The 22,389-nt window shown below is 46.5% G+C and overlaps 1 protein-coding gene across 1 annotated transcript; it reads right to left on the reverse strand.

Moving 5' to 3' along the window:
- Positions 1-13,417: 13,417 nt before the first annotated feature.
- PROKR2 (prokineticin receptor 2) lies at positions 13,418-19,772 on the reverse strand. Its single transcript, XM_074927241.1, is given in 2 exon segments — positions 13,418-14,620; positions 19,027-19,772. Coding segments are annotated over 2 exon segments (1,215 nt in total). The 5' UTR covers positions 19,545-19,772; the 3' UTR covers positions 13,418-13,923.
- Between the last annotated feature and the right edge of the window lie 2,617 nt (positions 19,773-22,389).

Consider the following 22,389-nt stretch of genomic DNA (forward strand, 5'->3'; position numbering starts at 1 on the left):
CATACTGCACAGTGTATGTATGGAATGGCATTAATTGTATCCTATGTAGTTTGCATTGTATCATCTGTTTTATTTGTTGTATGGTATTTTATCGTATGTACTGTCCAGCACTGAATGTATTGGAGGTTTTGTATCTTCCCTTGCATTGTATTTGATTTTCTAATATATTGTGTATGGAATTTTTTCTTTGGTCATGTAATATTTATTGCATTTTGCATTGCTTTTTATGTATTTTGTACGGAAAGTTATTTTTCTTTGTAATGTATTGTGTTTTGTATTTTTTGGGCGCATTATTTTGTGCCTTTTTCTGTATCGTATGGCGTGCTCTTTCTTGTAGAGTAGATATTGTGTTTTTTGGCACTGTAAATTTTGTGATGTACTTGGTATTGTAATGTGTTTTGTCTTATGTAGTACCTGTTGTGTTTTACTGTGTGTATTGTAATGGATTTGGGCCTGGGTTGTCTGTCTTGCATTTTGTCCTGTGATTCCTCGTCTGTAGGTTGTGTGTAGTGTTATATGACAGGTGTGGTTTGCAGTGTGGGGTAAGGTCTGTAAGGTCTGTTGTGGTCTGTAGGGTATTGTCTGTCTTGTGTCGTGGGTACGGTATTGTATGGTATGGTTTGTAACGTCTGCCTCGGCGGAGGAGCCCTTCGCCTTGGCCGCGCCGCCCCGGAGGAGCCATCGTCGCCCCGCCCGGGAGGAGCTCTTCACGGCACATCCCAGCTCTTCTTGGAGGCCTTGATCACGCCGCCGCGGAGCATCCCCGGGCTGACTGACTGCAGGGTGCCAGAGGAGCCGCGCGTCATCCGGGCTCCGCCTTGCATGCCTTGTGTTGGTTGTCTTTTTCCCTGTGGAATGGTATTTCTTGTGCTCTGATGTCTTGTATTATTGGTGCTGTGTATCTTTGTGAGTTGACTTGTGTTGTAGTTTGTTTTGTACGGTGGGATGGTTACCGTAATATAGGTGGCTATGGTCTGTTAGGTATTGTACGTACTGTGTGTGTTTGGATTGATTTCTAGGATGTATTCTGTTCTGCATTGTCTGGAATTGTCTGCTTTCTGGTATATTGCATTTTGTATAGTGTATTTCCTTTTGTGTGTTGGCATCTGTATATTGCATCTTGTAGTGTGGATCGTATTTTGTATTGTGTTGTGTGTAGTATGTTTCATGGATGGTAGGTGTGTGTTGTGTAATCTAGGGAATGGCCTATGTGGAATGCTGTGCATTGTATCATCTTGTACATCTTGTGCTGTATTGTGTTTGACGCTGCGTTGCCTGTATTGTCTGGTATGGATTGTATCGTTCTTTGTATTGTGCTGTAGTTAATATGGTATGGTTTGTCATGTATTGTGTGGCCTTTTGTATTTGGTATTTTTGTATCTTTTATATTGCCATATTTCTGTATCTGTTGTATTGCCATGGCTTGTATGTATCGTCGGTGTTGGGTTTACTCTCTGCTCTAGTATGTATTGCATTTTCTGTCTGGTCTGTAGAGCATGGTAAGGTGTGTAATAATAATATCTGGGATTGTCTGTATATCGATTTGTCTGTACTGTATGGTAGGTATGGTATGTTTTGCAAAGGGTGGCTCCGCGGAGGAGCGGTTCAGCGTGTGATGTCATAGGAAGGCCGTGGTCAGGCCCGCCCCAGAGGAGCTGTGCCCCACGCTGGTTGGGTGTTGATGCAGCCCTTCATCCCGTGGTGCTGGCGGAGCCCTTGACTGTGGTTGGTTCCACTGCAGTGGATCTCTTTGTTCCGCGTTGCGTGTTTCCGTGGAGACCTTTGCCGTGGTGACCCAGAGGAGCTGGTCACACGTGGCAGCGGATGAGCAGTTGCGCGGTAGGCCCTCAGGATCTGTGCTGTGCATGTCAGCGGAGCAGCCCATCATCGTGCCGGCCCCAGAGGAGCCGTTCAGCGTCCGAGCGCTGTGGAGGAGCCCTTGAGCATGTGGCATTGGAGGAGCCCTTGATGATCCTGGCCCCAGAGAGCAGCTGTTTGCCACGCTTGGTGGGTCTGCTTGCAGCCCTTCGGGACGGTGTACCCAGAGGAGCTCTTCGTCCTGCCACCGCAGAGGATCCCATTTTCATCATCACTCCCGAGGAGCTCCTCGTTGTGCCGCTCTGCAGGAGGTCCTCATTCCATCGGCGAGCTGGTGTTGGAGCCCTTCCTTCAGTGTGCTGTGCGGCAGGAGCTGTTGTGCAGCCTGCCCCAGAGGTGCCCTTTGCCCTGTGGGCATGAAGGAGCCCTTGCTCATGCTGGGCCAGGGGGCCCTTGATGTCAGCGACCCTGAGGCTCCCTTGATTGCTGTGTCTTTGGAGGAGGCCAGCATCATCCCCGCCTTGGAGCAGCCCTTCATGGCGCCAAGCTGGAGGAGCCCTTCCCTGTTACAGCGGCCCGTCGGAGCGCTTGGTGGTGCCGCCCGTCTCTCCTTGGAGCCCTGCGTGGCGCCCATGCAGGAGAGCTTCACTGTGCTGTCCCGGAGGAGGCCTTGATCATCCCTACCCTGGAGGAGCCCTTCAGCGGGTTGCAGCGGAGGAGCCTTTTCCTGCGAGGCCCTCAGGAGCTCTTTGCGTGCGTGTCAGCGGAGCAGCCCATCATCATCCAAGCCCTGGAGGAGCCCCTTGAGCGTGTGGCGTTGGAGGAGGTTTTGATGATGGTGGCCCCAGAGGAGCTGTTCCCCACGCTTGGTGGGTCTTGTTGCAGCCCTCCAGCACGCTGCCCTGGAGGAGCCCTTCGCTGCCGTTGTGCCTGGTGAGCTCTTGATCACCCCTGTGGGGGAGGAGCCCTTGAGCGTGGTGCCTCGTGAGAGAGTTTTGGGCTTTGGTGAGTCCCGCCGGAGCGGCAGGCAGGCCCCCCTCTGCAGACCGTGTGGTAAGTATTGTCTGGTAAGTGTGCTCTGGGTTTTTCTGTTGCCTGGTGCTGTCCGTCCTTTCTGCTGCACTGCCTTGGCTGTGTGGTACTTAGTGTGGTATTGTTAGTGGGTATTTTTGATTCTGTGTCTTGTACCATGTGGCATTTAGAGGTATGTACCGCCGGGTGTATTGTGTTGTAGCACCTGCTTTGGGATTTACGGTATTGTATGAGTTGTAATGTCTTATGGTATGGTATGCATCATCTGTATTGTATGGATCATAGTGTTTATATGTATTAGAATATGTAGTCCTTTGGATATAATATTAACTTGTGTAGCGTATAGTATGTTATTTCATGTAATCTGTGTATTTTGTGTGTTTGGAAAGTGTCGCAGGCTATTATTAATTGTATCTATTGTACTGTATTATTTGGGTTTGGTATCGATGTTACTGTACGTCTGGTATGGTATGTGTTTATGGTCTGGCATGTATCATGGGTTAAATATCCTCTGTATCACTGTGGGGATTGTATTGTTTGTATGTATTCCCTGTATAGATTTTTGTGTTATGTATTTGATGTGTTGTATGTGTTGCATTGCGTATACTCTGTGTCTTGTGTTCTGTTTTGTGTCATACTGCACAGTGTATGTATGGAATGGCATTAATTGTATCCTATGTAGTTTGCATTGTATCATCTGTTTTATTTGTTGTATGGTATTTTATCGTATGTACTGTCCAGCACTGAATGTATTGGAGGTTTTGTATCTTCCCTTGCATTGTATTTGATTTTCTAATATATTGTGTATGGAATTTTTTCTTTGGTCATGTAATATTTATTGCATTTTGCATTGCTTTTTATGTATTTTGTACGGAAAGTTATTTTTCTTTGTAATGTATTGTGTTTTGTATTTTTTGGGCGCATTATTTTGTGCCTTTTTCTGTATCGTATGGTGTGCTCTTTCTTGTAGAGTAGATATTGTGTTTTTTGGCACTGTAAATTTTGTGATGTACTTGGTATTGTAATGTGTTTTGTCTTATGTAGTACCTGTTGTGTTTTACTGTGTGTATTGTAATGGATTTGGGCCTGGGTTGTCTGTCTTGCATTTTGTCCTGTGATTCCTCGTCTGTAGGTTGTGTGTAGTGTTATATGACAGGTGTGGTTTGCAGTGTGGGGTAAGGTCTGTAAGGTCTGTTGTGGTCTGTAGGGTATTGTCTGTCTTGTGTCGTGGGTACGGTATTGTATGGTATGGTTTGTAACGTCTGCCTCGGCGGAGGAGCCCTTCGCCTTGGCCGCGCCGCCCCGGAGGAGCCATCGTCGCCCCGCCCGGGAGGAGCTCTTCACGGCACATCCCAGCTCTTCTTGGAGGCCTTGATCACGCCGCCGCGGAGCATCCCCGGGCTGACTGACTGCAGGGTGCCAGAGGAGCCGCGCGTCATCCGGGCTCCGCCTTGCATGCCTTGTGTTGGTTGTCTTTTTCCCTGTGGAATGGTATTTCTTGTGCTCTGATGTCTTGTATTATTGGTGCTGTGTATCTTTGTGAGTTGACTTGTGTTGTAGTTTGTTTTGTACGGTGGGATGGTTACCGTAATATAGGTGGCTATGGTCTGTTAGGTATTGTACGTACTGTGTGTGTTTGGATTGATTTCTAGGATGTATTCTGTTCTGCATTGTCTGGAATTGTCTGCTTTCTGGTATATTGCATTTTGTATAGTGTATTTCCTTTTGTGTGTTGGCATCTGTATATTGCATCTTGTAGTGTGGATCGTATTTTGTATTGTGTTGTGTGTAGTATGTTTCATGGATGGTAGGTGTGTGTTGTGTAATCTAGGGAATGGCCTATGTGGAATGCTGTGCATTGTATCATCTTGTACATCTTGTGCTGTATTGTGTTTGACGCTGCGTTGCCTGTATTGTCTGGTATGGATTGTATCGTTCTTTGTATTGTGCTGTAGTTAATATGGTATGGTTTGTCATGTATTGTGTGGCCTTTTGTATTTGGTATTTTTGTATCTTTTATATTGCCATATTTCTGTATCTGTTGTATTGCCATGGCTTGTATGTATCGTCGGTGTTGGGTTTACTCTCTGCTCTAGTATGTATTGCATTTTCTGTCTGGTCTGTAGAGCATGGTAAGGTGTGTAATAATAATATCTGGGATTGTCTGTATATCGATTTGTCTGTACTGTATGGTAGGTATGGTATGTTTTGCAAAGGGTGGCTCCGCGGAGGAGCGGTTCAGCGTGTGATGTCATAGGAAGGCCGTGGTCAGGCCCGCCCCAGAGGAGCTGTGCCCCACGCTGGTTGGGTGTTGATGCAGCCCTTCATCCCGTGGTGCTGGCGGAGCCCTTGACTGTGGTTGGTTCCACTGCAGTGGATCTCTTTGTTCCGCGTTGCGTGTTTCCGTGGAGACCTTTGCCGTGGTGACCCAGAGGAGCTGGTCACACGTGGCAGCGGATGAGCAGTTGCGCGGTAGGCCCTCAGGATCTGTGCTGTGCATGTCAGCGGAGCAGCCCATCATCGTGCCGGCCCCAGAGGAGCCGTTCAGCGTCCGAGCGCTGTGGAGGAGCCCTTGAGCATGTGGCATTGGAGGAGCCCTTGATGATCCTGGCCCCAGAGAGCAGCTGTTTGCCACGCTTGGTGGGTCTGCTTGCAGCCCTTCGGGACGGTGTACCCAGAGGAGCTCTTCGTCCTGCCACCGCAGAGGATCCCATTTTCATCATCACTCCCGAGGAGCTCCTCGTTGTGCCGCTCTGCAGGAGGTCCTCATTCCATCGGCGAGCTGGTGTTGGAGCCCTTCCTTCAGTGTGCTGTGCGGCAGGAGCTGTTGTGCAGCCTGCCCCAGAGGTGCCCTTTGCCCTGTGGGCATGAAGGAGCCCTTGCTCATGCTGGGCCAGGGGGCCCTTGATGTCAGCGACCCTGAGGCTCCCTTGATTGCTGTGTCTTTGGAGGAGGCCAGCATCATCCCCGCCTTGGAGCAGCCCTTCATGGCGCCAAGCTGGAGGAGCCCTTCCCTGTTACAGCGGCCCGTCGGAGCGCTTGGTGGTGCCGCCCGTCTCTCCTTGGAGCCCTGCGTGGCGCCCATGCAGGAGAGCTTCACTGTGCTGTCCCGGAGGAGGCCTTGATCATCCCTACCCTGGAGGAGCCCTTCAGCGGGTTGCAGCGGAGGAGCCTTTTCCTGCGAGGCCCTCAGGAGCTCTTTGCGTGCGTGTCAGCGGAGCAGCCCATCATCATCCAAGCCCTGGAGGAGCCCCTTGAGCGTGTGGCGTTGGAGGAGGTTTTGATGATGGTGGCCCCAGAGGAGCTGTTCCCCACGCTTGGTGGGTCTTGTTGCAGCCCTCCAGCACGCTGCCCTGGAGGAGCCCTTCGCTGCCGTTGTGCCTGGTGAGCTCTTGATCACCCCTGTGGGGGAGGAGCCCTTGAGCGTGGTGCCTCGTGAGAGAGTTTTGGGCTTTGGTGAGTCCCGCCGGAGCGGCAGGCAGGCCCCCCTCTGCAGACCGTGTGGTAAGTATTGTCTGGTAAGTGTGCTCTGGGTTTTTCTGTTGCCTGGTGCTGTCCGTCCTTTCTGCTGCACTGCCTTGGCTGTGTGGTACTTAGTGTGGTATTGTTAGTGGGTATTTTTGATTCTGTGTCTTGTACCATGTGGCATTTAGAGGTATGTACCGCCGGGTGTATTGTGTTGTAGCACCTGCTTTGGGATTTACGGTATTGTATGAGTTGTAATGTCTTATGGTATGGCATGCATCATCTGTATTGTATGGATCATAGTGTTTATATGTATTAGAATATGTAGTCCTTTGGATATAATATTAACTTGTGTAGCGTATATTATGTTATTTCATGTAATCTGTGTATTTTGTGTGTTTGGAAAGTGTCGCAGGCTATTATTAATTGTATCTATTGTACTGTATTATTTGGGTTTGGTATCGATGTTACTGTACGTCTGGTATGGTATGTGTTTATGGTCTGGCATGTATCATGGGTTAAATACCCTCTGTATCACTGTGGGGATTGTATTGTTTGTATGTATTCCCTGTATAGATTTTTGTGTTATGTATTTGATGTGTTGTATGTGTTGCATTGCGTATACTCTGTGTCTTGTGTTCTGTTTTGTGTCATACTGCACAGTGTATGTATGGAATGGCATTAATTGTATCCTATGTAGTTTGCATTGTATCATCTGTTTTATTTGTTGTATGGTATTTTATCGTATGTACTGTCCAGCACTGAATGTATTGGAGGTTTTGTATCTTCCCTTAACGTATGTTAGGTTTTTTTGTTGTATAGTTTGTGTTCTGTGTCTTCACATGTATTCTGTATTATTGTTTGTATTGTGCTGTATATTGTGTTGCATTGTATGGTTGGTATTTTATGGTTTGTCATATATTGTGTGGTATGTATTTTGCTGTATTTTTTATTTTCTTGTCTTGAATATTTTCTTATTATATATATTGTATTTTACTCTTTGGTTTTGTACTTATCATATCGTATGTGTTGCGTTTTATGAATGCTAAGTATTGTATTTTCTCTCTGTTATGCATTGCATGGTAAGGCATGTAACATATGTTGTTCATTGGATTGTCTGTGTCGTGTGTATCGTATTTTATCGTATATATCGTATGTTTTCCCATGTATGCCTTCCTGAATGAGGCGTTTACTGGTCTGCTCTGGAGGCGCCCTTCACCCCATTGTAGTGAAGGATTCCTCATCCACACTGCACCAGAGGAACAGTTCACCGTGTCATGCCAGAGGAGCACGTCATCATCCCCGCCCAGAGGGGCTGTTCCCCACACTGGTTGGGTCTTCTTGTAGCCCTTCAGCACGCTGTCCTAGAGGAGCCCTTCCCTCTGCTGCTCCATAGGAGGCCCTCATTGTGCTGCCCGGACGATTCCTTCCGCACACCGCCCTGGAGGAACTGTTCACCACACTGAAGAGGAGCCCCTCATCATGGTCCCCTGGAAGTGCGCTTCATCACTCTGCTGCAGAGGAGGCCATCACTGCTCCACTTCAGAGCAGCTCTTCATCATGCTGTGCTGGAGGAACTCACAGTTTCAGTGTCCTGGAGCAGGCTTTCACCGTGCCAGTTCTGCACTGTTCCCTATCAGCCCCGTATCACGCCTCCACAGAAGAGCCCCTCATCGTGCCGTTTCAGCCTTTCATCACAACAAGCCCAGAGGATCAGCTTGTCGCACCACCCTGGAGGAGCCCTTCACTGTGCTGGTCCGTAGGACCCCTTCATCACGCAGATCCATAGGGAGCCCCTCATCATGCCAACCTGGAGGCGCTCCACATCACACCACCCCAGAGTAACTTCTCATTGTTCAGACTCGAGGAGCCCTTCACTGCGCTGTCTTGAAGAAGCCTTTCATCACACCATGCTGGGTGAGCCCCTCATTGCACTGCCCCAGAGGACCCCCTCATCATGCCACCTGGAGTAACTCTTCTATGTGCAGTCTTGGAGGAGCCCTTCAGTGTTCTGTCGGCTCTTCTTGGAGCCTTTGTCACACCTCGCCAGAGGAGTCCTACACTGTGCTGCCCAGAGAGGAGCCCCTCATTGTGCTGTGTCAAAGGAGCCCGTCATCGCACCTCCCCGGAGGAGCCCTTCACCATGCTGCCTGTTAGGAGTCCTTCATTGTGCACCTGACTCTTCTTGGAGTACTTCATCATTGTCACCCAGAGGAGTCCTCCCAGGCCCTTTTGAAGGAGTCCTTCATCAGGCCACACTGGGGGGGTCCTTCATCATGACAGTCTGGAGGAACTCTTCACTGCCCCTCCTGGCTCTTCTTGGAGTTTGTCACTGTGCCACCCCTGACAAGGCCTGCATGACACTGCCTGCCTCTTTTGGGGAGTCCTGCACTGTGCTACCCAAGTCTTCTTGGAGTCCTTCCTGTGCTGCCCAGCTGTTCTTGGGAGTCCTTCTCCATGCCACCCTGGAGTAGCCTTTCTCTGTGTGACCTGGCGTTTCTGGACTCCTTCACTGTGCCACCCAGGCCTTGTTGTTCATCACAGCCTCCTGGAGGGTTCCTTCACCACCCTGCTTTAGGGGATTGTTCACTGTCTGACTCTCCTGCTCTCTTCATCACCTGTGATTTTTCGGAGTGTTTCTCCAGGGAGCCCTGGAGGGTGTCCTTCAGTACCTGTTCTTTTGGGGAACACTGCCCTGTTGGGCTTTTTTGGAGACATCCACCACATGGCTCTCTTTGGGGTGTTTCACCCTGTGGCTTTTTTCTTGATTTCTGCAATGCCTGGTGTATGTTGGAGTGCTTAATGGCACCATCGTGGAGCAGTGCTTCACTGCCTCGCTGTTTTGGAGCGCTTCCGCACCTGTCTTTCATTGGAACTCTTAAACATGTGGCCCTGTAGTAGCCCTTCATCACCCTGCTGTCTGGAGCACTTCACCGTGTGTCTTTTCTGGAGCTGTCCACCTCGCAGCTTCTTTGGAGCGCTTCGGCGTTTGGCTTTTTCGGAGTGCTACACCCCCAGATTTTATTGCTGTGCCTCAACATGTTTTCTGTGATGCATGCTTTCTGTCTGTTACCTTCCATGTTTTTCTTTTGGAACCAGCAGATGAGCAGGTTGATGAGTTTACATGGGCTTTTTATGTTCCTTGGTGGTCTTTTGAGCTCAGGGGTGTCTTTTTCTGGGGACTGTGACCATCTTTGTGTCTTCTCTTCTGTCAGTTTTACCCAGTCCTGGTTTTGAGGGAGGTGACTTTGTGCTTTGAGCAACTTGGTGCTCAGTGTTGGTTCTTACTATTCAGGATTCCTGTGGTGGCTTTATATCAGGTTTTGTTCCTCCTTCTCTTGCTCTGGATGGTATTAGGAAGGTCACTTTGGAAGCTGCAGTGCTGCCCGTCTCATCGGTGGTTTGGGGACTGTTCCTGGCAACATGTGTTAGGGTGGAGTCTATAGAACAGGATCCTAACAGAGCGTAAGAGAGAAGAGGTTCTCTGGTGAGTCCAAGGGAGTAGTTTCTTGTCTTGTCTCAATTCTGCTTCCTTCTGCTTAATGGTGTTGTTTTTTCAGCGCAGATGATATCCAGTGTTTTGAAAGGGGGTAGCCTAAGCACCCAGTGAGGGTCACAGCCCTGCCGACACAGGGAGCGAGGGAGAATTCAGACACCAGAGGTGATGGGTAAGTGTCTAGGTGCCTGAGTGACAAAAGCTGGAGCATCTGTTGCTACTTTTTGGAGGCCCAGGAATCCTGGGAATATCTGTGTGTCTGTGTCACCAAGTTAGCTGGTGCGAGGTGGTGCAGTTTCCAGGGCAGTGCAGTAGGCGTATGATGCTGTGCTGCAGAGGCAGCAGCTGGAGGGTGCTGTTGCCACAGGAAAGGCTGCCAGGCTCAGAAAAGAAGGAGCTCAGTTAAGTCTGAGCTGCTGAGTGAGTCAGTCCTCAGGGAAATTTCATGGCCTGGCTACTGTGACCCACTCTGGGGTCTTGCAGGCCATCCTCCTTTGGTAGAGGGGCAATGGTTGGAGTTTCTTTCCGTGCTCTTGCTTTATTAAAATACATACTTTATTTTCTCAGTGCCTGTTGCTGAGAATAACTGCTTTTTCTTAATCCTCTCTTAGCTGTTCAGGGTCACCATTTTAGTTTCTAGTTACACCTGGAGTTTTTTTGTTTTTCAGAGAGCCAGTGTGAAGGAGCAGGGACTGGATTTTACCTTCAGTTATCCCTGGAGGAGCTGTTGCAGATGGAAACAAGCCCATGGTTTTGGGAGCTGTGCCACAGGAGGACAGCTGAGCTAGAATCCGGCATGATAGCACTACATTTTTGCTTTTGGCAATAAAAATTGGAGCAAGCCACAGCTGAGACTTGGTTATTCACTGCATGGTTATCTAAACCCTGCTAACAGCTCTCAGGAGGATGATACCTCACCCCCACCTACTGCTTGTCCTTGACACGTCCCACAGTTCCTGCGTGGTGAGGTCCTTATTGCTGCTGTGCCAGTGGAGCTAACAGCAGGCAGCTGATGGCTGTGGAGGTCTCACTGCTGTTTGTAGTGCCTTCCAGTGTGTAAGAGCTTGTGCTGGAAGGGGCTGCTTCTCCTCTGCGACATATGCTGCCTTCCAGCTTCTGCTTTTCTGTCTCTGTTTAAGCATGGCTCTTGCAAGCAAAGTTTCAGGTAGGTGCGATCCATATTCAATTCCTTCACTAAATGTTGCCAGTCAGTGTAAGTGTGAAGGTATTTCTGCAGGGAGCAGCCGGGCAGGAGGCAGCAGGGTAGCCCCCACCTGAAAGGGAGCCAAGGGAGCACCCATCTCTGAAGCACCCACTGGCACCCACACTCCCTAGCCTGAGTTGTGTGGGTGGGTACAAAAAAGCCTTTCTGTTATTTTTAATTTTTCCTGCACAACTCACTATAGGGAGCGTGGGGTCTGGCCCCCTCCCTCAACTACTCTGGTTGGACTGTCTGTTCCCTGCTGCCTGAGGGAGCCAGTCAGGTCAGGACCTGGCCAGCTGCACACTTCTGCACTTAAAGGGAGTTTTTAAGTGACTTTAAGAATCTTCTGAATTCTCCATTTAAGTGTAGTCATGGGTGGCAGGCAGGCCCTGGCCAATGTAGGTACCCCTAGGTAATGTACCCCCTTACTCCCTAGATGTAATCAGTTCCGTGGGCACAAAAATCCTCCATGGGGTTTCTGTCCCCATGCAAGGCCCTTGGGCTCGCTGCCTGGGCCCCTGGTTGCTGGAGCTCAGCTTAGGAGCAGACATTGGTCCCTGAAAGTGAAGCCCGTGACCATTTTTTGGTGTTTGGAGTTGGTGCAGACACAGGCTAAGGACTTGCTTGGCTACTCTGATCAGGGAACAGCAGACCGCCACCCTTCCTGGGTCGGAATCCCCCTCTTTCTGGGGATGCTGCTCACAACAAATGCAGTTGAGGGCAAAGCACAGCTTTTTCTCCTGCCCTATCCAGTCATTCAGGCTGAAACACTGCTTTGCTGCTGAGAAGACCCCAAAATGTCAAAATACAGCAATGTTGCGGACCCCAAAACCTAAATCCACAAAAGGGGCTGTGGCAGCTGCTGCTTTACTACCCTTCTCAGGGACAGGGACGTGGTGATGCCTGAGAACACTGGGCAGGCCAGACCAGAAGAGGTCTCTTGGAGCTCTCAAAGTGATTTCCAGAAATGTAAAGCGATTCCCCGGTTTTTGCTTGGCACTATATTGCTTGGTGGGGGATGAGCTTTTTATTTTTTTAATAACTCAGCCTGAGGTAGATTTCCAGGTGTGGAAAATTGTAATTTGTTTGGCTTTGTTGCAGCAGGAAAAGTCTAGGAAAAATAGGTGAAAGGAATATCAGGACACTCTAATAACAGGTAGTATTGCTAGCTAATCCCCAATAACTAGTGCAGGTTTCAGGAGATAAATATGGGTGCAGTTTCAGAAGAAACCCTGAGATTTCAAGAGAAACTCTAAGGTTAAGCCTCTTGATGATGGAATAGTGCAACTTTCTGGTCCTTTAAATTTCTTTGGCATGCTGGGAAACAAATGGATTTAGTACATACCCCTATTCTAAACTGTCATTTTGAAGAATGACTTCAGTAATTGTTTTGCCTAACAGAGGAAATTTTGATACCCTTTCCAACGTGTATATTTTAAGAGCAGCTAATGATGAGAGGATTTGAGCACTTTAATGGATTTGAATATCCTTTTGCATTAAATTGGTCGGCCTGGTAGTTTTTCTTTAGCAGAAATGGGAGAATTGACATGAGTCACTTGAGTAGGAAAACTGTGGCTAAGGGGAAATCTAAAACATAGTTCACAATGTTGATATTAACTCCATGTTTCCTGTTTTATTAGCAGGATTTGTTTCTCACTTTAAGTACACAAATAGACAAATTATTTACAAAAGCCATTTACTCCAAAAGTAGGTGGTACCACATACTTTAAAACAGCAAGCATTTGTCATCACGATAGAAAAGACTCGATTTCAGTACACAAAAGTCCATGATATCTTATGTGTAGTTTAAATGAGTAGGTATTACTGCTACTGTCACCTGCTTTATCACAGTTATGAGTTAAGATACACCCATCCTGGAGTTGCATAAAATCAGAATAGTAAAAACAGCTCTGGGGGAAGCAATGCACAATTCATCTTGAGCTGTTGCCTCACCTTTGACCAGACAATGAGCTACTCAACTCAGCCACTGACACAATCCTGGGCAACCTCTTCTAGCTGACCCTGCTTGAGCAGAGGGGTGGACTAGACAATCTGGAGTTGCTGTTCTCCATCTCTGTGATTTTGTGATTGATTCTTTGAAGAGCTCAGCGAATCAAGGCGGCAGAAGTTGGCCATAGCCTGGAGGTGAGAGAAGGTAACAGATCCCTTCAAGATGTAGCTGTGCCATTTCCAAATACATAATAAACAGAGTCAATACTCTACATAAAACTACAGAGTGGAATGTTGATAAAGTATTTTTAAGCAAGGTGTCACAGGAAGAGATGAGGTTTTCACTAGACTGTGAAGCAGTATTTACCTTTGTAGAGAATGTGCCTTTCATAAGAGCATGCCACACATTGGACCATAGAAAGCTGGTGGTCTGTAGACTTTGAGGAGCTTCATTATGAGGAGTAAACTGAGAGGATAAAGAGTGACATGAAGCAAAATGGGCTTTTTTTGCCTTCCTTCCTCTTATGAGCAGAAGGAAAAGGATACCAAATATCTTAAGGGTACAAATGATAAGCTTCAAGGGGTTAAGAGATTTCTCTTAAGAAGAAACAAAGAGGCATCATTACTAGGATCAGCAATCAACTCTTACATCATTGTAATGTGCTTTAATGCATTCATAGATTTTTTTTTTTGTTCATCTTAAATTTTAAACAACTGTAAAATGAGTTTCTACCTGCCAGATTTACAGATGGGTGAACTGAAGCACAGCATCAGTCTGAGTTATGGGGTTATACAGCAGTCCGGTGAAAAGAGTTCTGGTGGAAATGCATCGTAGGCTGCTTTTAGAGGGCTCTCACCAATGGTGGGTATTCCCACAGACAAGGGAGAAGCTTCTGAGAAGGCATTGTTTCCTCTTTAGCCCCTCTCTGAAATATGTGAGATTCAAACTGCAGAAAATTTATTTCAGTTTTATGCAGTCTACCTCCTCTGTGACTGGCATTGCACTTGTTCTCAGGTTGAAATCAGTGCTAGATTTGCTTCCATTATATGTCGATCTCCATTTCAGTAACATGATCTTCTTGAAATACTTCATGGTGTTATTTTTTACAGTTACAAAACACATGGTGTTTATCATGCTGTTATCCATAGCAATGCATTCAACTATATAAAAAGCAGTAAGATAATGCTTCTCTTTCACGAAGATGGTGGGGAAAAAGTCACGGACAATTGTGAAGCCGTAGCAGGGTGCCCAGCAGAGAACATAGGCAGTCAGGATGCACATCAGTACCATAACAGTTTTTCTTCTGCATCGAAGCCTCTTTCTGATCTGTTCTGTCTGAAATGCTGGTACGGTTTTAAACCAGAGCTCCCGCAATATCCTGGCATAACACAAGGTCATCACAATGACAGGTGCAACAAATTCAATGCCAAAGATAAAGAGAAAGTATTATTTGTAGTATATCTGCTGGCCAACTGGCCAAATCTGACCACAGAATATTTTCTCCTGTTTTTTCACTATAAATAGCACCATTTCAGTAGCAAAATACACAGATGGAATAGCTACAAGTATGGAGACAATCCAGACCAAGGCGATTAGGAAGGTTGCTGTTTGATAATTCATGCGTGGTTTCAGTGGGTGAACAATGGCCAGATACCTGGAACAGACAAATACATCCAAAATGAAGTCTGAAGACACTTAGTCAGAACACAATTCCAAATACAAGTGATCAGAATTAGGCAGAAGGGAATTGCTGTCATTCGTAAAAGAGAGAGCCTGGCCAACTTGTCTATGAGGAGAGTTAAGAAAATTTTCCAAAGTAAGAGCCTAGAGCTGAGTTCCTAAATCTGGCCAGAAACTCTGGAGCAAGGGGCTGAAGGGTTTGTTAGGAGGGTGGGTACTTGGCAATCTGAAAATCTGAGCATGCATTAGGGTGTCTGAGGATCGTTTTAAGACCTCAGTCCAACTCCCTCCTGTTTACAAGATTGAACTGAAAAAGTTGCAATTTTGCGTCATAAGCTGCTTGTTAACACAGATCACATGTCTGGGAGTTATGGAAAGACTGGAAGAGGAGAAAGAGAGGGAGCTTTCCTATTACTGACAAATGTGTTTGCAGGACCTAGCACAACACACGGTGTCGTATCGAGGACATGCCGTGACACAGCATCTGGAAATTCTTTGGTGGGCAGCACCTGTTTAAATGAGAGTTTGAAACGTGCAGTAATATACACCTGGTCAGGTGCAGGCAAAAAGACAAACACATAGAAACACGAAAAGTTTTTCCCTAGGCAGAGAACTATTTAAATATGCTTTTTTTACCAAGAGATCAAATATATGTAACAGTGTTTTTATTATTTTCTTGGCTATTCTATGGGTGCAAAGAGCCAAAGCTGATGCTAATGAATGGTTACAGGTGAGCATGCTTTGAAGCCACCAACAAAGGACTGTGTATCCATTTTCCGCCCATGCAAATTTTTGTTTTGTCTGCTGGAGGCGACTATTGCTAATTAACCTTAAATATGCTTTGTTAAGGCCAAACCATAAAACTTGAGTTAGGTATTTGCATTCCTTATGACTGTAAAGCTGTGGGTGCACTGAAGTGTTTCACAAAGGACTGAGGAGAAATAAAAGTGTATTACTTTCAAGATCCATCAATTTTCCTCAATTCAGTTCAGAAGGGGTAGGACCAAATGGAATTCACTCTGGTGAAGTTTTTGTTTGGTTGGATTTTGAGGAGGTTTATTTTTTAAGATGCTATAGATGTAAGAAGGACTTATATGAGAGTACACTGTCCCGAAAGATTAGGATACTTGTGCTAAAAGGAGATTTTTATCTGAGGCACTCCAGAGATCCCAATACAATTGTGTTTAACACAAAGAATTGTTTCGGTGGAATTTCCTATTCATTCAGAGGCTTTTCTATCTGTATATATTCTCTACATAGATAGCATCCACAGGACCTATTAATTCTAGAATAAGCGGGAAGGCCAGTGGTGCTTTCTATCAGCCAGATCTTGGAAGCAGATGAATTATTCATCGCTCTTAATGGTGCAGGCTAGATGTTAAGGGACAGCAGAATTAGTCAACCTCATTGTGGAGCTGATAAATGAATGTTTTTAGATTGGGCCCTGTGGAAACAAGGTTGTGGGACAATGTATAAGTATGCGTATCTGCTCAGCAGGACATTTGGCTGGATGGGGTAAATCTCTGCAAGAGAGTCGAGGGAGGTTCTGTGGTGGATTTCCTGACTGTCCTTGCTTACCACACTTGGGATGTTACTGTGGAGTGGTCCTGGAGCACATGAGCTGAGTTTGGATGAAACTGCCCTGGAGGATGTACTCAAAAGTACCAGGTGCCCATGGGCATTCAGTCCAGGTGACCCAGCTAAAGCTAAATCCCCCAAAATACTTACAGCATGAATGTTGTACCCTTAGCACCAACTGTTGCTCTTCAGATCCTCTCCTTTCACATTGCATTATTTTCTAGTGTAGATGTGGCCTTAAATATGTGAAACTTCTACATTTCATGTGAATAGACAGCAAGGAAGATGAAAGAGAGCCTGTCCTGGTTTAGCCAAGATAGAGTCAAGTTTTTTTTTCCTCCAGCAGAGAGAGAGGGGGAAGGGATCTCCAGCCGGGTTATTCATACCATGCTGATGTCAGGTCCAAGGGCGGAGCCTTTTACTTTCGCTTCTGGTTTTTGGGATTGCTTACACGCGGCGGGTTTGCTCCTTGACCATCTAACGGTATTTCTCTGTATATCTTTTATCTTGTTCACTGTTATTGCTGTTCATTGTTATTATCATTGTTACTGTTGTTGTTCAGATTGTTCTATCACACTGTTGTATTAAATTCCTTGTTACTTTAGCCCGGGTCTGTGCCTAACTTCCAGCCCGACCGGCCGCGGGTGGGGGAGGGGCAACGGCAACGTGCTCCCCGATTCCGGCAGGAGTTAAACCTGCACAGAGCCCTACCAGAGGCAAATCCTGTGGGACAGGCTTACTCTCTCTACACAGGTGAGCCCTTTTAAATGATCTAAACATGAAAAGACTTTTGTTAAGAGCCTGTTATTTTTAGAGACCGAAGTCAACAACACACATGACATAGCCAATGTGGAATGGTTGACTATTAAATGAACAGCATTTCTCTCTGTTTACCAAGTCAAAAGCTCACAATAAAAAAAAAAAAAAAGAAAAAGGCAGTGGAACTAAACCTGTGTGTTCTTAGAACAAACTTCAGTGATTAATCATTTCCAGGTTTGTTTATAAAGATACTTGGGGAGATATGTTAGAAATCTTGTGATTTTTCAGCAGGCACAAGGGCTCAATGACCCATGTTACTTCATCAACCTGCGATGCACTAGCAGAGCTTTCCAGGAAAAGTTTTTAGAAGTTGAAAAGGATAGGTAATAGAAAATGGTAATGCATACATGATAGTGTTTAGAAGCTTAACCCTGAGTGCTCAGTTGCTGTTCAAAGGCTCTTTTGTAAGACACTTGTTAAGAATTTGTTTCATAGGAGCTGATTGTCCTTTCCCTCACACCAGGCAAAACATATCTGGACTTCCCCAGACTTTCCACAGACTTGTGTCGACCTCAACGACAGCAGAATCAGCAGCGCACAAGCTGTATCTGTACAACCATCAGCAGGGTTAACTGCTCCTGAGCTGTCTTTTGGATCAGGTACCAGAAACTATGCATTAAACTAGAGCATAAAATGGCACATGAGAGAAATTGGGAAAAGAGGGAAGGAGGAGTGGGAATCATACAGTGTGTATATGCAGAGGGTATACAGAGATGTGTATTGTGTTTGCACACAAAATGCGACTTATTTTCATGGCCTTTCTGTAAAGAGTTTACTTTGTGGGTCTCTGGCTTTCTGTGAGTCAGTCATGTGAGGTTTATGTCAGCATGAAGCTGATCCTCAGTGCCTGGTCCGTCAGAGTCCGCAGTGCACGAGGCTGAGAGGAGTCATAAGAAAGCATACAATTAAATTATATTGTTAAAATTCCTGGAGTGAGAGGCAGGCATAGAAATATCTCAGGACTGCAGCATGAGGCAGATAGTATAGCAGGTGGGTATCATTATGTTCTGCTTACCCCCTTATGAAGGCTGTGGGAAAATCTCTGCCAAACTGGGTTGGTGTAGCATTTTGTCATTTTCTGGACAGTGCTATAGACACGGGTGCCATAATGACGGGGGGGTCCTTCCTGGCTTGCCACTGTGCCATCCTCAGAGAGGTGTGTAAAGAGAGAGGAGAATATGGGAGTATTTTAATGGAGAGGAGAGTGCTGGCCACACTCACCGAGCACCCGCTTCTGTGCTGGAGCATCCAGCTAAGACCTCAGTACTGTCAAATGGTTAATTTAATGACTGTTGGATTTTCTCAGTTCAGCACAACAGAGAATAAGAACTCTGTTTTGCAAGGTAGAGGGAAGTCTTGTATTTTACTCTCTTGTATACCAGAATGAAAACGGGGGGAAATATCATAGAGGGAGAAAGAAATATCCTGTAAGGCAATAATCCTGTTGGAAACTCACCTGTCAAATTCTGTATCACCAGTCAACTATTTCTTTTGCTGAAGAGTATTTACTTCGTTGTTTATAGAAAAGGTTAGAATCAGAAAAGCTGTGTGGGCCAGTAGTGAAGGTTCCTTAGAGATGTATGGTTTGGATCAGGATTATATAGTGCTGATAACACCCTCAACTCTGGGTGTTTCTGCTTTGTCTCTCTTTCTCCTCTGTCTCTTATTTCATAAATCTTCTCCTACACTTGAATCAAGCATATTTTTGTGAGGGGAAAAAAGTGTTTTTAAGAAATAAACTTCCTTTTCACCCAAAAAGTTCAATCAAGAAATTTCCACTGAGTTTTCTCTGAGGTAATGTCATGACATTGTGTGATTCAGTTTTTAGGAAACAAGATACCCAGGTCTGTGTAGTACATACCTGGGCCATCCGCAAATCCTGCAGAGCAGCTGAGCATGTTAGAAACCTAGAAATCTGGACAGCCAACCTCAGCAGCCTGGCATTTGGTGGCATCTGCCATGCAGACATAGCACCCCACTTACCTGTCAACAGCTATAACCAGGAGAGCATTGGTAGAAACATAGAGGGAGACGGTCCGCAGGTAGTTGACTGAGGCACAGAGGACGTGGCCGTGCTCCCAGGAGAGCTGCCGCACCACGTAGTAGTCCATCTCGAAGGGGCAGCACACAATGGCCACAATGAAGTCTGAGATGGCCAGGTTGGCAATCAGCAGGTTGGTGAGATTTCACAGCTTCTTGCAGCGGGCGAGAGCAGCAATGAAGATGAAGTTGCCGATGCCACAGACCAGCATGATGCCAACCAGAGCCACCCTGATGACGATCTTGGCTGAAAAGAAGGTGCGGGTTTTGGTCATGTCATCTTCACTGTCCAGCGGCAGGTTGTAATCACTGTAACTGAAATTGAAAGGGAAGGAGAAGTTTCGCAAGGAGGTTAAATCCCCGTCGTGGAGATTGTAGATTGCAGCAAAGTTGAGGCTGACAGTAGCGTTTGGGTTCTGTTCAGTTTGCTCCGTGGCCGTGTGTGTCTTCTGTTGACACATGTGGCTTGGCTGGTCCTTGGTTTTGTGTTAGAATGACCCAGGGTGTCAGGGCACAATGGTGGCAGGCGAGAGACCTCATCCAAAGTTTCCTTCTGAGCAGTGAGTCACCTTGTCTTTGTCCCCATAAGATTACAGAGCAAGAGCCTCATTTACGTCCTTCTGTGGGAACAAAAAGAGGAAGATATTTCCTGAGAGGAAATTACAGCAAAAAGACTGCCCTTGAGGGAAAGCAATAGCCACCTTACTGCCCCACAGCTCTATTGCTGGCTGTGCACAGCGGGAAGAAATACTCTGTGAGGCAACGCTTGTGTTATCATAAAATCCCTTGAGTTGCATAATACACTGGTTCTAGCCAGCACTTTTATTTACCGATGGTGAAATTTTGTTTTCAGCACACAGTGAAATGACAATATAGGAGTGTAAAATCCAGTTGAAACCTCTGCCAGCCTTCAAGCCCACAGTGCTGTCATCCCTGTGCAAGGTAAGAAAACAAAAATGAGATGGCAGCTCGATTTGCTGAAAAGTATCTGATGTGCCTTTTGAACAAAGTTTTTGCTTTATTCTAGATGTCTCAGAGTGATGTGGTAGGTGAGAATGAAAATAGAACTGATGTCCTGGCTTCTAAATGCATTTCTTAATCAAGTAAGAGTTGCCAAGACCCAAGAAAATAGTGAAGGCAGCAGTTCCTTTGGCAGCCATCAATTGAGTAGGGGGACCGAATCTTCAGCCAACATAATCTATTATTGCTTCTCTCAAACCAGTGAGGCTCTGCCAATTTGCACAGACAAGGTTTTGTCCCGTGAACCACCTTGTAGGGCTTTGCTGTGAAGGCAAATCTGCCATTCACAAGGAGAGTGGATCCACAGACAGACTCTTGAAGTGAAAGGGAAAATCTTCCTTAAGCAAGACAAAATGCCTTGAATTTTTGAAGACAGGGAGGAGCAGCCTCCCTGCTTTGTGCTGCCGGCTGTACCAGATGTTAAAAATATATTTATCTTCCACACTGGGGAAAAAAATCTGATCTACTCCCTAATTTTGCCTCTACTCTGTATCAAAATGCTGAAGGGTCTGTCTTGCATCTTCCCATGCCACACCTGGGAATCCTCACAGCAGACTCCCAGCTGTCAGGACAGTCCCACCACACCCCAAAAGAGTATCGGGGAGCATTAAAGCTTTCTCTGCTTTGAGACAGTAGGTCTTTGGGGTGTCAAATGCTACTGACCAATATCCGTCATAGCTACAAAGGACAATCTGCACAGTGGAGCTGTTGCCCCCTTCTTTCCCTGGAACCACCCTCAGCCCCTGATGTACCAACACTTAATCCATTTCTGAGAGAAACTCTCTTGTACAACTTCTGTCCCCACGTTGCTTTTCAGACTGAGAGTTGCAGAATAACAAAGCCAAAGCTTGAAACTAAATAACAGCTCAAACAATTGACTGATTTACAAGGCAGCCCCAGGGCAGCCTGGAAATGTGAACAGTCATTTAAGAGAAGTACTAAATAAATACTTGGGTGCAAAAATCTGTATGTTGGTCAAAGCAAGGTGCAGAATCTGTTTCATCAGGTTTCCCTGCAAAATACCAAGAGAGCACTTTAAAATAAATACAGACAACACAACCATCCACAAACTGACAAAACACCATCAGCTAACTGTACCTGCAGTTGCTCTCATCTTCTTGGAGGTGTCAGGCACCCTGGGAATAGCCTCCAGGTTTCTCCCCTGCAAAAAAGTGCTGCTGTCACTGGAGCAGAGAGGATGGCTGAAAGCAGCCAGAGGACTTCACTGAATGATCACTTCTCTCCCAAGCAGGTTTGCCCTGCTGCTCAGGGGAGGATGGCTCCGCTGCCTCTGTGCCTGCATCTAAAGCATTTTCTTAGTGGGAGGCACCTTGAAGCTGTCCATGCATTTCTGATTTTAAAGAGGCAGTGCAATACAGAGACAATAGAGCACAGCCCTTTCTGCTTTAAACCCCCTGAATACATCGAATTGGCAGAGTGGCTTTGTTACCAAGTCTGAGCCTGGAAGGTGTAAAACCCTGATCTGCACTTGCTCTTTGAGTTCTGTCAGTGTTAGGCAGCAGCTACATACATCTGAGGTGACACAGAAGCAAAATACAAAACTGCCAGTGGCGAGGAGAGAGAGGAAGGAGGGCGAGCTACTTTCCCAGGGACCTTTGTGGATCTCTCCCTGGCTATTGTCTTTAGGACTGCAGCTGCGTCAGCTCTTGCAGAAAGAGGGTCAAACGTTGAATAGCAATAAATCAGAGTACCCCTGACAGCTTTCCTTGCCCTCTCAGGGAATTACTCAGAGTGGAAAAGTGGCAGTGAATCCTGAAGGACTTGGTGTCCTTGCTAATGCTGCCTTCTCATTGCTCTGAAGCACTTGCACTCAGGGAGCAGTGCTCTTGCTTCCCAATCCTCCAGAAGGAAAGGAAACGCACAGCAGAGTCCCCGTCCTCTCCTGCACCTCCAGTCTCATTCACATTAGCTGACATTTTCCAAGATGCAGTAGTCCCTGGCGGATGAGACCGTAGGAGTCTGTCGAAGGTCAGGAAGAGTCTAGAAGGTTTGCAAAAGACTTAAAATATGTGCCCTACAATGCACACTCACAGGACTCACCTTTCATGAGCTAATGGGCACTTATCTCTGGAAGACGGAGATAAGGAAAGAAATCTGTTAATGTGAAGTATGTCTGGGGTAGAAGGGCCACTAAGGTGACATTTCTTCCAGAAAATTTGTGGAAGGCCAGAGAGTCGGCACTGTCTGGAGCCAACAGACAGCATGAAGAATTTCACAGCAAATACTTGGCTTGACTTTATTTTTAACCGTCACTATAGAAGGTGA

The sequence above is a fragment of the Athene noctua genome, chromosome 1 (assembly GCF_965140245.1).
Source record: "Athene noctua chromosome 1, bAthNoc1.hap1.1, whole genome shotgun sequence".
NCBI lineage: Eukaryota > Metazoa > Chordata > Aves > Strigiformes > Strigidae > Athene > Athene noctua.